The 15,939-nt window shown below is 35.9% G+C and overlaps 1 protein-coding gene across 1 annotated transcript; it reads right to left on the reverse strand.

The window, feature by feature from the left end:
* Nucleotides 1-7,817: 7,817 nt before the first annotated feature.
* Nucleotides 7,818-8,804, reverse strand: LOC144352197 (neuropeptide Y receptor type 2-like). Its single transcript, XM_078009359.2, has one exon. It carries the CDS (start codon nucleotides 8,802-8,804, stop codon nucleotides 7,857-7,859), a length of 948 nt encoding a protein of 315 aa, XP_077865485.2. The 3' UTR covers nucleotides 7,818-7,856.
* Between the last annotated feature and the right edge of the window lie 7,135 nt (nucleotides 8,805-15,939).

Raw genomic sequence — 15,939 nt, forward strand, 5'->3', positions numbered from 1 at the left:
ACATAGAAACGCGTCATTCGCTAACTGTATCGAAATCGTAACATATTGCAATCCGTAATTGATTGGAATTCTGAAAATGTGTCCGCGGGAATGAGCATACAAGCGACACGGCACTTTGTATTGTGGCTACAACTCATCATGAATTAAATATGTTGCGACAAAATTAACATTAAGTAGTAAAAATCGAGTTCTGACGTAGATATGTGCCATGGAACATAATCCTATATTATGTAAGTTATTACAAATACTAAATAAGAAATATGGTTGACCAAACATATATGAATCTGTTTTTGTGTCTCAATTTAAAAATTAAACTTTATTGATCTGTGAAGTTTGATGTTTAAATAAATAATACCAAATCATATCAGATTCATATAAATCCATGAATGCGAATTATACAATATTACAAGAAGTTCATAATTGTGTTGTATATATGACTGGTACAAACACTATAACAAGAAAATAACACATTGTCATTCAAAGTTACGTTTTAGATAAAAAATACAGTACCAGCAAAATGTGGCCATTTAAATTATTTAACGGTTTAAACAAACTGACCAATCATAAAACATTTGGGAATGAATGATTTGCATCAATCTGATTAAAATCTGAATGTACGGCGTTAATTTAATTTTATTTTATAAAGTTTATTTTTACAAAATTTATATTTATAATTTGGTAATTGTTTTGATTATTATTATTATTATTATTATTATTATTATTATTATTACGTTAATCTTTATAACTATCTATACTTTAATTATCATGTGGGCTTTCGCCATTACCAAAACTAAAAGTAAAAAAAGTGTATAATAAAAATAAATAATTATATACATATTTAAAAAAATTAAAAAATTAAGATCTTATTTTAATCAGATTTGATTTGCACAGACAATGTCGTGATTTGTTGTGATTATTTAATACAGACCGTTTAAAAATGCATTTTTGCACTTTTCTAATAATTTGACTATTTAATTAGTAAATTCTATAAAACTTATATTCAAGCAGAATTTGTCATCAGTTACGTTATTGTATGGTGCGACTGTAAAATGATGCTTCATAATCTGAGTTTACGTAAGAAAAGGTGTTAGATGTTTACACGTAAAATAACAAAATGCGGAAACAACCAACATAACTACTGATGATTGGAAACATTGACTGTAAGAAGAACACACCTGAAACTATCTGAAATGTAATTGCAATGATTTGAGTCACAGTTGCTTAAGGTTACTAGGATTTCACTTAACAGTGTGCCGCATCAGTGATTTGTATATAATATTCACTACCATTCTTCAAATAAGAACTACGTATAGAGTGACTTATTAACTTATAACATTAAAACCAAAAACCAGACATTGAACATTACTTGTTTTAAATTACTGCTTGATTCAATCTTCTGCGTACAATGATTTTGATAATAAATAAAGTTAAAGTATATATAGGGAGTACAAATATATAGAAACAGCGAATTTCAATTATACCTCTCCGATAGCCAAACTGTTCACCAGGGGCGCTTCGCATTTCGGATACAAAAAAACGATGGATGTCTATTCCATGCGGATTTAAAGGGTTGCCGCAGATGTAAACAGGCCAGTGGCGCTACGGTCGGTATTGCCTAGTTCATTTCCAACCGGGTAATGAAGAAATACGAATGATCAAAACGTATCGTAGATGTCGAGTGTTTCATAGTCTCAATGGACAGGTCATATATAATGGCTAAGTAACGACTCTTTGTATCGTCCGTGTATGGTTCTACCTAACCGAATCGGGCTACCTGTGGGGGTAGCATTGCTATTATGATAACAATGTGGTCAAACAGCCCTGTTAATTCAAAAAATGACATGAAACTGTTTTAACGTAGTCTGTCTGTTTCAGTTCAGTGTAATCCGATATATCCAATATGTTAGTGAAAGTGTGTAATTTGAATATATGTATATATGCATATAACTTATTATTGGCAGAATATGGGCAAATTCAGTATTTTCATTTAAAGGGTCTTAGATGATACACATAAATGTAACTCCCCATAGAGCAATAACACACATTATTAAACAGGTTATCAAAACCCAGTCGAACTTCTCACGCGTCGCCGTATTGAATATAGGCGTTCTCTACGTAGCAACGATCCGTGCAAGTGTCCGTGCTTCACTCGACCGCAACTTACCTCATCTCATGTGTATACATGTAAGATATATATGGCATGTGATACACATATATTGTGTTACTTGTGCATGGTAGTTTTTTAATTCACTGTCACTCTAGTAGTAGTTAGTAAAAAAAAGATTATTTTTCAATAAACTGAATCGTCAAAACCCGCGGTCACTAATAATAAGTGAGGGCACCTCAATCATTCTTTCGCAACGAACGTGATTATCTACATTTCAAGATTGAAGCGGTGATCGAACCCAGAAGGATAAAGTACTTGATAAACACATTCGAATCACACTCCAGTATGGTCATGTATTGTTCAACTGTATATGTTCCAATTGAGGTATTTCTCATTCGAACACTAACATAGAACGTGTCCTTGTCTTTTGCGTCGATCACATCGATTTACTGTTCGTGAATCACTGTGTTCCACGTCGGACAAAGGCTAGCCCATCAGCGCGACAAATAGGTAACATTGAATACAAGTGAAACAATATGAACAGTACCCGGGTAGTCGATAACCTGCCAAGGAAAACAAGGATTTAAAAACAGTCAAACCGATTAAATCGATATTTATGACAAGAACACAAAATAATTTCTTAAAAAAAAAAAAGTCTAGTTGCATATTGGAGGCATTTTGTATTGATTTCAAAAAAAAAAAAACATTGAAACGTGTTTAAGCATGAGAGTCGGCACCTGCGCATGCGTCAGATGGCCATAGCGTGTCCTTGTTTACAAACAAGCGTTTACTTGTGAGTCTTTGCGTTTTTAGCATGTGTTGTTATCGTCGCTTGGGACTCAATTCCAGCGCGTGCGCAGGTGACGACCCTCCCGCTTTAAATACATTCAGCGCATCTACATAACGCGGTTAACGTTCGGGGGAGCTCTGCAATTTACACGCTGACATTTTCACGCGAATCATTTCTATGTTTGTTATTTTAGTTATCCAGAGTGCATTCTATTTGCGGTCTTACTATTATCGTGGATACTGATAAATCTTATTTGACATGGCGGTTAATGGAACAAATAACTAATGTCAGGTAGCATACATGTGCTATATACTAGCTTTTCCACTACATTAGATCGGTAGATAGGTATGTTGAGAGACATGGCTTAGCGGCAAACACCAACATATGTACGAATTTTGTGATAAATGCTTCGGCGAAAAAAATCCTACAAACTGGGTAATACAACTCAGAAAAAACACGTCATATGCAATGCATGTATTCACACTGTAATTTAAATACTTCACTTCAGGCGTGTACTTGAACTCGGCGCTGAGAGAAATGATTAATTCATTCGGTTCGCTGAACATAGTGTTTTTTTTTAAGATAACATATTCTAATGTACCCGCTGTCGTGATGTTATTAGATGTTGACGTTGCTTATATTGCCGTCAAAATGTTTTTCATTTGTACCACCACATGATTCACAACGAACTCATTAATGTAGCTACGTTTGAAAACACTCTTAAGTGGTTTGGAGATTGTGTACGTCTTAATACCTGTGAAATCATGTGGAAAAGTGCCACATTGATTCCCCTACTTCACATCACAAGATACAACGCCATATTAAATTTACTCGTTCAATGGAATGTGTAACGTGTGTGTTCTTTCAGCTCAAGTTCACAATTGGTGTCGATACTACATCGCAAAAGTTTCACACATCGCGTCAAAGGCTGATTTATCTACCCGAATATACTTGCCCCGGGTATAACTTACAGCAGATGTGTACACTTTAATATGAGCGAGTTGCGTCACTTAGTTAAGGGAATTGGTAAAACAATTCAATTTACTGTCTCCGCCGATCGGTTTTATTTCTCGTCTTCATTCGGTCAATTCAGTTGCAAAGGCCAGTTTGTTTTTTGAAGGAGCCTATAACCTAATTGTACGTCAAATAATAAGCCACAATAAATGTAGAAATATACAATTACGTGAAATTAACCAGTGTTGTATATTGCTTCTGGCATAACAACAATACATGTCACACACGCCTGTGGTCTCTCGCGGTATAGTTTCGTAAATATACTTTTCGAGGTGGAAATCTGTCTTATTAAGCAAATATTTCAACTTCGAAATATAATTAGTAATATGCTGACCTGCAAAAAAAAATAGTTGATAATCTGTCAACGCTGTCTAACGATGACGCGTGGCACACGTCGGACCTTGAACGACTCCTCGAGTCGGTATCTCAATAAAGAAATATACATAACTCATTTAAAATGTTAACCTTAGAGGTGGTTTTTCCATGGTGACAATACATACACGTTAGTCTAATCTATTCGTTCGATTTAATTACCCACTGCATTTGTAAATATTATCATATGTGAGTAATTGGAATTTTTATTGAATTTAACTAGCACGACGTGCAAACTGAGAGAAGTAAATTGCGTGAAGTTGGATCGTCAGCGACACGTAATATGTATTTCTGAAATGTACAAACATTAACACAGTGATTATGGAAGCGTAATTTCAATTTTCGTACGCTTGACTTGTGTTGGTATTGGTGCAAATAATATTAGCGCTTGTCAAAACCGTTGTTATGTGTACATACTCATTTAGGAGCTCGGTGTAATTTGCTAATTCCGTTTGAGTGATATTGCCGTTGTGTAAGTGTAAGTGTGTGACGGGGATAGCAGCTTTGTTATAGTTATTCGTGACTATTGGGTAATGTGGCCACTATTTTCGGATCCGTGTTCTCCCCACCCCCTTCATGTAATGTTTAGCTTCTCATGCTTGGTTTTGTCCTTCGTGTTTTATCTTAATGAGTATTTCCAGACTTAATCATAGTAGCTCTTTTGGAAAATGAACTATTCGCAGAAAATCGCTTTGGGTGCGAATCGATATACACTTATGTGTCGTACTGTCCACACATCTTCAATGAAACACGTCAATATATCTCTCTTCGGAGTAAGATACGTGTTATTGATTATCCATACAAAAATGTATGTATTGTTTCGTACACTGATTCTGTATGCACATGCTTTATACTATAGGTCGGATCATTGATATTGATTTTCTATTGTCTTGTTTTGTTTAAATACTCAATATACTTCACTACACCGCAAATTGCATTTTAAAATACACCATCAACAATATACAGATTAGTGATGTTGGACGTTGGTGGGGGTATTTGCATCTTTATATTTGACTTCATAAACGTTTTTAATAGCATTTCAATTTCTGAGGATTGAGGGCAGTGTTCTACTGTCATGTAGGTATGTTTTATCCACAAACATGTTGTTATATGGCAGCCCTGCCACATTTCAAAAGCATTCGTTGATTTTGACTTTTCGTTGCATTATCTATACCAAGCAATGTGTATACATAAATTTTCAAATTCTGATACTAGAAAATAAAACATTTGTCTTGCTTAATAACTACATTGATATCATCTTCGCATCACTTGCCTTTCATTCAATCTTGATCGTCGGTCTCTATACTCGGCCGTAATTTCGACATCTTAATCTCAAAAGTTCTATCTTCCAAGGTTAGTTTTTTCAATAACGCCCGGAATTTGCTCCCCGTGACAAAATGACATCTAAATCAGGATTCGAAACGTATCAAGTAAAGCAAACCACATCAAAGAAGACGTTGAGACCAATAACAGAATGCAAACAATACAAAGCCGTTACCGGTGACAAACTGATTCATCACTAGCTCGATCTAGACCCCCGCCCTCTCTCTCGGTAGTGTACCCATGCCCGTAAAACGTTTGAGGGGTTTCAAATAAAAAAAGATGCAAAACGTCATCACGTGACTATAAACGTCTGTTTATTATTCACAGTAGTGTCGTTCAGTGTTAAATATCACTAACTTACATTCATGTGTCACTTGCTATGTGTACGTGAGTGAAAAAAAAATACTCCCAACTTGTCTTTGTATACACATTATTTTTATTTTAATCATACCCATAATAATAATGACGTCACTCTCTTCAACAATGGGACATATTATGTCCGATAGTAAACATAAACTCTAAAAAGGCATGTATCGTACCAATCTTCTCCAATTCTTATTATGGCAGACTGTTTTCGAATTTAAATAAAATAGATTGATTTCCTGTTTGCACTGAATTTTATTTTGTGTTATATTGCACATAGGTGTGCAAATTGAGAAGATTATTTCCATTGTTGTACTTGCATTATTTACGTATGCGTGAACACTGTGTAGCAGCAGGAGTCCAGTGAACTAACATATACAGCATCGCCTTGATTATGTGTTGCTCTGATGAGCAAATGCACGTGAATTGCACGAGGATTCATCTTGTTTTCTTTAAAGGCAATAACATTGAAAAATAAAAAAAAATAAAAAGTTAAGACTTTAAGATTTTTGATTTTTTGAATTCAGCAATCCCAGAATGCATTTTGTAGAAGCATATACAGTATGTATATATGGAAGGAAATTGTTAGGGTCTGCAGTTCGTATACTACAAATATTATCTCTATTAAAAGAAATTAATAACGTGTTAATAGGGAGCCCAACTTGCTTTGATTTTGACGTTCATATACAGGTTTTTTTTTATATTATATACGGAGAAAGACGTTGTGTTTTGATATTCCTTCCCATTGTGATATATTTCCAGTTTATTTATTCGTTCATTGCAGTCCCTCGATAAATACACTGGTATCCGGAGTGGGTTCGTTACAATAAAAACACGGTAGTTCTGATTATACTATATATTCCCTTCAAGCTAATATCATATTTGCAATTTCTCTGTTCTCGGTGTATCGTGGTGAATTTGAATAATACTAGTACGTTTTTATACGTACCAAAGTCCCTAGGCAAACAATGTATCTTATGTGAGCTGCCATTAATTTAAAAGTGAATAGTCTTCATTTCAACAAAATGTCACATATCGGTATATACCACAGTGCGCGGATTACTTGTGCGATGACACTTGATACAGTTGCGATTATCAGCGATGACGGCAAAAGTACAATCCCCTTCTATCTAGTCCAATCTGATTATTTTCTATCACATACACTGTCTCATAGTAAATTACAATCTTAGCTTTGTAAAGTGCGAGTTATAATTTCGTGTGAAAAAAAAATATGATCACCACGCGTTGTATATGTCGCATGTGGCCCATATCGATCACGACAAGACTCTTGCGCGGAAATGATCTGGAACATGCGCATGCGCCACCCTTAATAAACTTAGCGTTTTATTTCAGAATGCAAAACAGATAATTTATTAGTAGGAAATAATGACGTCATCCACATGTAGGAATTAATTGCAAGTAACATAGTTGAGTGTAGCTATTACAATTTCAGAAGTACTTGGTTAGTAATAATTTCTTTGGTAATTAGTTATATCGCCCTCTAACGATGCACACCAGTAATGCTTTTTCCGCACGTTTTTGTTTTGTGTTCTTTTTTGTTTCCAGATGGATACACGCTATTCATGATGAATGGTTTTCTTGCAGTCTAGTTAGAAAAACTCATCGGATTTTTAGAATCACATAGCTGGAATTTACCGTATACTATCCTGATGCATCCAGTGCTGGTAGTTGAGATATAAATTATAGACGAGCGGGTAGTAGCGCGCCGTTACTCATTTACAATTAATTATTTACATCAACATTCCCACTTCAAACGGCAAAATGTACGGAATATATTCGATGACAGTATACACATCCACGTGCTACTGAATGTGCGTTTTTAAATCACTGACAGATAGGTAAAGCTGAAATTGTGGCGTCTCACAGCTAGCTAAATACCTTCCGAAAAGCCAATCTGTGATTTTTACTTCCAACATTGTACAAAATTGGGTTCAAAGTGAAGTGTAACGTTATCATTATTTTAGCCGCAAATGCCAGACACGAAAGCTCCTCAGGCGTAATTGGAATATATCCCAGTACCCGCGAGAAAGTGACGATGATATATATCGCCGCCAACGGCGAGCAGCTGATGAAGAACACAACAGTGATGAAAATGCACAGAAAAAGAACCTGATTCTCGTCGGAAATACACGAATGGGCGTTGGGCCCCGGCGAATATTGGGGTCTTGTTGACATCATTTTTCTTGCGATTAGTACGTAACAGACAACGGCAATGGTTATAGACAACAGAATCGGAGATACCAAAAGGGCGAGTAAAATGGCGAAAAGAGACGTCTTTTCTGGATCCTCGCTGGTTGAATATATTAAAAAGTCGAACAGAGCCACCGCTATGCCGTACGCCCAGCTAAACCCCATTGAGACGGCTATCCTTGGAGAGCTCCGTAATTTCATTTGCTCCGCCTTGAAAGGATGGCAAATGGCGATGAAGCGACTCAGACTGATCAACGCTACGGTGATCATCGATACACAAAAGGCGGCGTCGGTTATGGCATGACCACCTTTAATGTGAAAATTCAAAAGCGGGTCGACAATCATCTTTTTCGACACCAAGTATATCACTGTATATACATTGAATAAAGTATCCGCCATCGATAAATTAATAAATAACAGATTTGGGATAGTCCGCATTGATTTCAATTTGATTACAACGATGAGAAATGATAAGTTTCCGAGTAGAGCAATGCTACACGCAACGGTGTAGACTATGAACGTTGCTTCTTCGTACTGAGTCACGCAGCGTGGTGGTACCCTACCAAGTTCATCGTTTGGTGATGTTAAATTATTCATAGAGGGCGACGTCGCTTCCATTGTCATCTTCAACGTTGAATCTGTAAACAAGAAAAGCGAATAGATATAAAGCAAGATTTAAGTGACAGTAAGTCGCGCTTCAATATAATCTCAAATACATAACACGAAAAAATAAAATAGTAAAAACAAACTTAATTATAAAGAAACACAGTTAATCTATTGTTTACGCTAAGGACACAGATAATTTTTATTACACGTAGAAAAACCTTGAAAAATAAAGACAACAGAAATTGTTGGAACGAAGCCAATGGAGATACGTACGCCGCCGTCTTGAAATCAACAACTTGAAGACCCGGAACGGCTCATCACTCCAAGTGATTCGAGACGGAAATTGCCATGCACTCGTTTTCGCTACTTTGAGAATCAGCAAGAGAGAAAAATGTTCCTATGGCAACATTGAGACTAATCAAACCAATTTACGCACTGAATCCCTGGTAATTGACAGTTTGAGCATGTTGTGTTACCTCGGTAACACGAATGTCAAAACACGGGCATAGCAATATGCAGCTGCAAAGAATACGTGTATATCATATTTGTGTGATTTTTTCTGCGATGAATACGTTATACACTTAAACCGAAAATATTTTGGCCATGGTGGAATTTATCTTATTTGCGTGAATAATGGTATCAATAGCATGTGCGTTTCTACGATCAAATTCAATTTGTCAGTTTTGCCGGCGGCAGAGTTACTGCATGTTCGTGTTCGTCATTTATAATTCTTCTGACAATTCAAATACATATGGTATGGTATGTACGGAACGGTGATTGTAGCGAGCAATGAATCTAACCTACCATCGTGTCTGCGCAATAAAAGTTACGGTTAACAACAATTTGAACCTTTCAGTGTTCATTATTGGTTAAAGCTGGTCACTTTGTATTTTGTTAATAGGGCATTGTCGTAGTTAACAAATTTTGTTATGAATAATCAGAAGTAATAAACGGCATGCAAAGGTGTTTGGTAACGGAAAAGGAACGTCCCTGAAGAAAATGTGCATATTTGACGGAAGAAAATAACAGAGCGTAAGCTGGTGACATGACTTTGTTTTGTGTGAATCTACGAATGTCCTGTCTTGAAATATATTACTATTGTAAGGAATAGCTAATAATCACGAGCTTATTTGAAATTGGCAATATTTGTGCCGTATACTAGATTTACACATGGATTTCGTGTTGTATTTGTTTAGATTTTGTATTCAAAATACAGAGGTAATAACGCACGCCGTGGAGGTAAGTGGGCAATGTGCATAACAGAATCGACATGAATTCTAGTATATTTCCTGGCAATAGAAACCATACAAGTTGGTTTCTGTGCCTAAAACGATGCAAAACAAATAAAAAATATGTTTGTGATTATTTGTATTTGCACCGATTTGCAAAACCGACGTAAGTTCGCACATAAAACGAAACAAAATAGTGGGAAATAAAATATTTTATTTGTGTTTTGCATTTGAGTCAATTCAAGAAACGGACAACAATTCAGTTAAATATTTAAGCCAGTTTAATCAGTTTCGGGGCTGAATCACAGGTCTTCTTGTGCTAGATATAAGACCATGCTTCAGCCAATCAGAGGTCTAATCATGTCATAATTTGTAATTATTCCAAAATCGTGTGTGTTAGATAGAAACGTCATCTTTCAGGCATCCTTTTCAAGAAGAGGACGTATCTAATTCCATAACACCCCAGTCAATATGGTTTCCAAGGTTTCAACACTGTATGATTCCCTGGAAATCATAGTTGCCGTGGTTACTGATCTCCCCGACATTACAGAAGAGAGTTCACTCTTTCATAAGTGTGTTTCAGTCGAGAGATTGAGACATCCATCTAACAATATGTTAAAATGTATAACATATTGCGAAACAAGCAAAAGCAAAACAATTACTCCGGAGTATAATTGTGATATATCGCATGGCTGTTTTAGTAGTCTCCTCGCTACTCCTAGTTCCTCGCTGTGATGGGTTATCATAGAATCCATCATTGGATATTACTTGGACATTTGTCACGTGTTTGCTCTATGTAGTATATGAGCACCTCATCACCACTGTATTTCATTCACTGTGTTGCGTATGTGTATTATAGTTGTAATATTGTGCTAGTCTGTGAATAAAACTATTATAAATCAGTGGGTGAAACACGTGACCAAATCTCGCCTTCCATTAGTATGTTTTGTGAAGCAGAAAAAAAAATCACTCCATTAAGCAGGCTGAGCATAATTAAATTTAACAACATATAATGAGAAGTTTAAAATATCGGTTAAACGTAACATTCATTCAATTAATTAATTAAGATTTATTCAAGATTTATTTAAGATTATTCGTGATTATTTGCACTTTTCACTTTCATTAAAATATTGATAGTTGGCAATATTGATTTTGTTTTGCTTTCAATTTACTCTACTAAATCATGTTTTCATAAAATACTCCCCGTTATGGGCGAGTAAAATGTATGCGAAGTTAATCATTCAAAATTACATTTATTTAAAATAATGTTGGATATATGGAATTCCAAAAAACCGTGTAAAGTGTGTGCTTTATACCTAACCAATCATAGAACCTATTCAATAATAATCTTGTTGGTGGAAATTACATTCAGTTAGACAATGTATGCACGAATTATTCAGACGTCGACAAAGAACGTTATCACTTTAGTTATTAGTTAATAAACACTTGGACGTCTGACGTCATCAATTGTGTTTACATAGAACCCATGTTGTGGCACTTTACCATAGAAACGAAACAAATTTACCGCGTGTTTTTCACATATTTTCTCTACAATGCTAAAAATCACACAAACATTTGCTCTGTTTTGTTTTAATTTTCGGAAACATGTTCTGTGCATCATTTGGCGTCAAGGGCGTTTTTTATGCGAGTATCAATGGTAAAGATAGAAGAGTTAAAGATTTATATTACAAATTGTTTAGATAAAATATAACATATCAGGTGCATCCTCGAAAACAAAAATAACGAAGATAAATACCTTCCTTCATCCGCCGATATTTTTCGGACAGGGCAAACACACCTTCACTCTATGTAATATATTGTAAAACTATGACGTGATACTTTAATGTGTGGCGTCATGCTCGACAGCGGGGGTGGCATAAGGAGACAATCGATGAGTATTTTTTTGAAGAACCGGTCCGGGCTTATTACTCTCGTGAGGGTTGGCTGACATATTGTGAGACGTAATAAGCACACGCGACGGGAGCAATTCTATTCAGAAGTCAAAAAAAAGTTAATGCCGTTGTGTATGATTATTCTTATTATTTGAGAGCGCGATGATGTAGGCTATCATCATTTTACGAGGGTAAAAGGTCACCGGAGACAAGGGATGTCGAATCAATGTTGCTGTAGCGAATAACACACGCGTCAGTGACGCATTCAACCAGCGAGGTTATTTTCTCGTCTTGTATACATCAGAGCATCCACTCTATTCTTGTTACATTTGTGGCAGTGTTTTTTGTGGGGGGAAGATAATGATGACATAAACGTCCTTTGAGATGTGCGCCAAATTAATTACCAAGTAATAATCGCCTGGATAATGAGTGTACGCTCTGAGATAAAATATAATTATGCATTATGGCATGGTTAGTCTGAATCCAGCTATCCGATTGGCTCAAGCAAGGTCTTTTATGTGGCAATAGGCGACCTGTGATAGTGCTACCCATGGTATTTTTCGTTCACATGAAATTCTGTGAGCACTGTCAATAACGGACGCAATTGCGAAAATCACAACTCTAAACATTGTATGTTTTCACTTTTTGGCTTCGTTTATGTACCGAAATAACCTATGGTCAGTAATACCGATAGTTCTTTGATGTATACTTGAATTGTTATCGACTTTGTGATGCCCCTCGCCCGTCTAAGCGTATGTTCAATGGAGGCCTTTTTTTAGTCCTGGAATTTGAATATGAAATCTAGAACGCGTAAAACACGGCGGGTATATTTTGACCCCAAAGATGTATTTTCAATGCTAGTTTACAATATAACCACAAATGTAATCTAATATAGTATTAATCAGGGTATTATGTTTTGGGAATTATCACGCCATTAGGCGTTTAAACCCCCACACGATAGTGGTATAATCCAACCTGACGAAAAGAGGGAATTTAAAATATATGCAAAACAACGTGAAATAAACAGTTATTTTGTAGTCTTATTTTTGGGTGAGCATGTTATAATGAGGTTATAAACGGAGCGTTCTGGTATTTTGTAACGAATATAAGACAACTCTGGTTAACATTAACATATTTGGGGCAGATAATAACCTTGCTCGTAACGTCGTTTTTATCTCCGGCCAACTGTGCTAATCTTCCCCCAGAGAGTTCTTATATCCGCTACCAAATACGCTCCATTGTCGTGTGTAACCTCTAAATCATGTGACACGATACCGGCGTCGTGATGAGAGTTCCTGTGGGAACCATTTATTCATTTATTCCTTCCTTCATTCATTCATTCATTCATTCATTCATTCGTTTTTTCATTTATTCATTTATTTGTTTGTGTCCATGACAAGATAGCTGGAAAACATATAATCTAGTTTACGTTGAGTATTGGTGATGACACAGCGTATGTCCTACCTGAGTGATGGGTATTGAAAGAGTGTTATGGACGTCTCCATTATTGCCTCGATAATAAAATTTACTTATAGTACTACTTGACTTACGATGGCCCCTGCATCTCTTAACGGTATGACGTCACGGGAAAATTGAAACCAGGCTTGAGGATCGTACTAGAGGCTGTTAAATTAACTATTTAACGTTTTAACTATTTATCTGTGTCCTTAAACTATATTCTGAATATCACGACTTACAGAAGATTTCACCATATTTCTATTAATTCCAAGCCTCGTGAGATTCAACGTTGAAAGTTCATGCATGTATTAAATATATACGATAGACCCCACATTGTGACATTCAAAGGTTGCTTATATCAATGTCAAGTTGTGATACGTGTGACAGGAGGGTCGCTCTTGATTATGCGGATAACGCTTTGACGTTTACGAGTTAATCCAGTCGGATGTACGCGACAATGCCTTCACCGAATATTGAGGAAATGACGTCTCATCGATCGGAAAATTATTAGAACACGTACATTCTTCCAACGAACAAAATATCTTCATATTATCGATCATTTATAATTGTATAAAACACTGTTTTATCGCTATGTATACGCAAATACAGTGGACTGTATTCTTGTATAGCGTATCCCCGCATGGCACCCGATCTAACAATTGCATATAAACATATTTTGCAACAGCAAGAAATATACTAGCGGGACAGTGAACTTGATTGGCCTTCCGATCAATTGATTCACCCGCCCCCTTTCCTTAATCAATATTCATACAGAAGCCGTCAAACAAAGAAATCGTACTTTTTGCCTGTTCGATTACCACGTTACCCACGGCGCTAACACGGTGATTATTCCCCAGATTAATTTATGAGCTTTTTTTCTACATAACACTAATGGCAAGAGCGGTTCGATAAGACGTTTGTTATTCTATTCACGGTACACACAACTCCTTAGTACAAGACAGGATTGAAGCTGAAGACCCTATATCCTGACATTGATAGTGCTCTGCATTTACTCGTATTATTAAACCTTCGGAAGGCCATCGAACAATAACATTTGCAAACAGTCTTCAATATCAAAGTCACTGATGTTCAATTTTAATTAAAATATGAAATATGCATGCTACCCGATTCAATGAGCTGATACACGCATGAAGTCAAATTTGAATAGGCTAGATGCAAACACGTAACGACCAATCAACAAGGCTGTTTGATCTGCATATATTACATTGCTAGTGTTGTTTGAGCAATGTGTATGGTGCTATTATATATTTGTACATTGGAAAATAAATAATTCAACTTGTGTAGAACATGTTGACTTATTAATTGGTTGACTGTTTAAATATAGCGGAGAAATTGGTTTACGGTAATCAACAATAAGAACAGATAGTCGACAGTTTGAATAGTTTACCTCCATGTTTGTCATATTTGGAGTTTACACTCAAATGCTTTAGTATCCACATTCTTCTTAATATATCAATATTTTCAACAAGCGTATGGGACCTACCGACCTATATAAAAACGAACTATTTCAAGTCAAGCCAAATTGTATTTTAAAATTGTCATCGAGTAATCAACTGCGTGGTGTCATGGGGAGATAACGATTCCATATATTATTTGTAGCTGCAATCAACGCTGAGGGCGGTCCGTGCGAAAAACTCAGCACACATAATATTAAGCATAACTCTTTGAACAAACAAAATGTGAAATCGAAATGTGAAGACTTAGGATTAGGAGTCCCAAACGCCGATAACAACACACGTCAAAATCGCAAAGGCTCATGGGTAGACGCTTGTTTGTAAACAAGAACACGCTATGACCATCTGACGCATGCGCATGTGACAAATCCCCTGCTACAAGGTACAGACAGACCATAATAATTTTAAGAAATTGTCTTATCTCAACATTAAAGCGTATCTTTGACCGATATCATGAACTGATGACAAAATATGACAAATCATCTAGGCACCTATCTTTAATTGTTTCAACATCAGTTGTCCCATGTAGAAGGCCAATTATTTGTCAAATTGGTGAATATTTCTGATAATAGATTTGAAAGGGTATACTATCTTTTCTTTCGAAAACCCAATATTCTAATTACGGCAAAAAGTAGCACTTATTTTTTTTGAAATCATTGTGGCTGATTACATTTGAACTTGTGCTAGTGCAACAGTTTCAGTGTGCCCCAATCAGATTACATTTGAACTTGTGCTAGTGCAACAGTTTCAGTGTGCCCCAATCAGTACGTAACGTTTTTGTGTGAAGGTAACGACCAATCAACAATCATACTCGGTTTTCGTGTGAAGGTTTTTCTATAAATGTTCATTCGAATAAAACTTCAGACAAGTAAGAAGAAAAACCCAACAGTAACAATAATGCCGATATCCTAAGGCCAAGAACACTAGGAATATACATAATAGATCATATACGAAACAACTCATTTGACACAATTTCCTGTTAAAAACAGGACAATGAGTGATTACTCGGTTACGGGCATCGATATTTATACTAAAATATTTTTAAAAAACCTATTCCAGTTCTATAGAAATCGCAAGAAGTCAGTTTTTACTGAGTATG

This window comes from Saccoglossus kowalevskii, chromosome 3, assembly GCF_978046115.1.
Source record: "Saccoglossus kowalevskii chromosome 3, keSacKowa6.1, whole genome shotgun sequence".
Lineage (NCBI taxonomy): Eukaryota > Metazoa > Hemichordata > Enteropneusta > Harrimaniidae > Saccoglossus > Saccoglossus kowalevskii.

What these genes read in the sequence shown, in the direction of transcription:
- LOC144352197 (XM_078009359.2), bottom strand. Translation starts at nt 8,804, where the DNA reads ATGACAATGGAAGCGACGTCGCCCTCTATGAATAATTTAACATCACCA.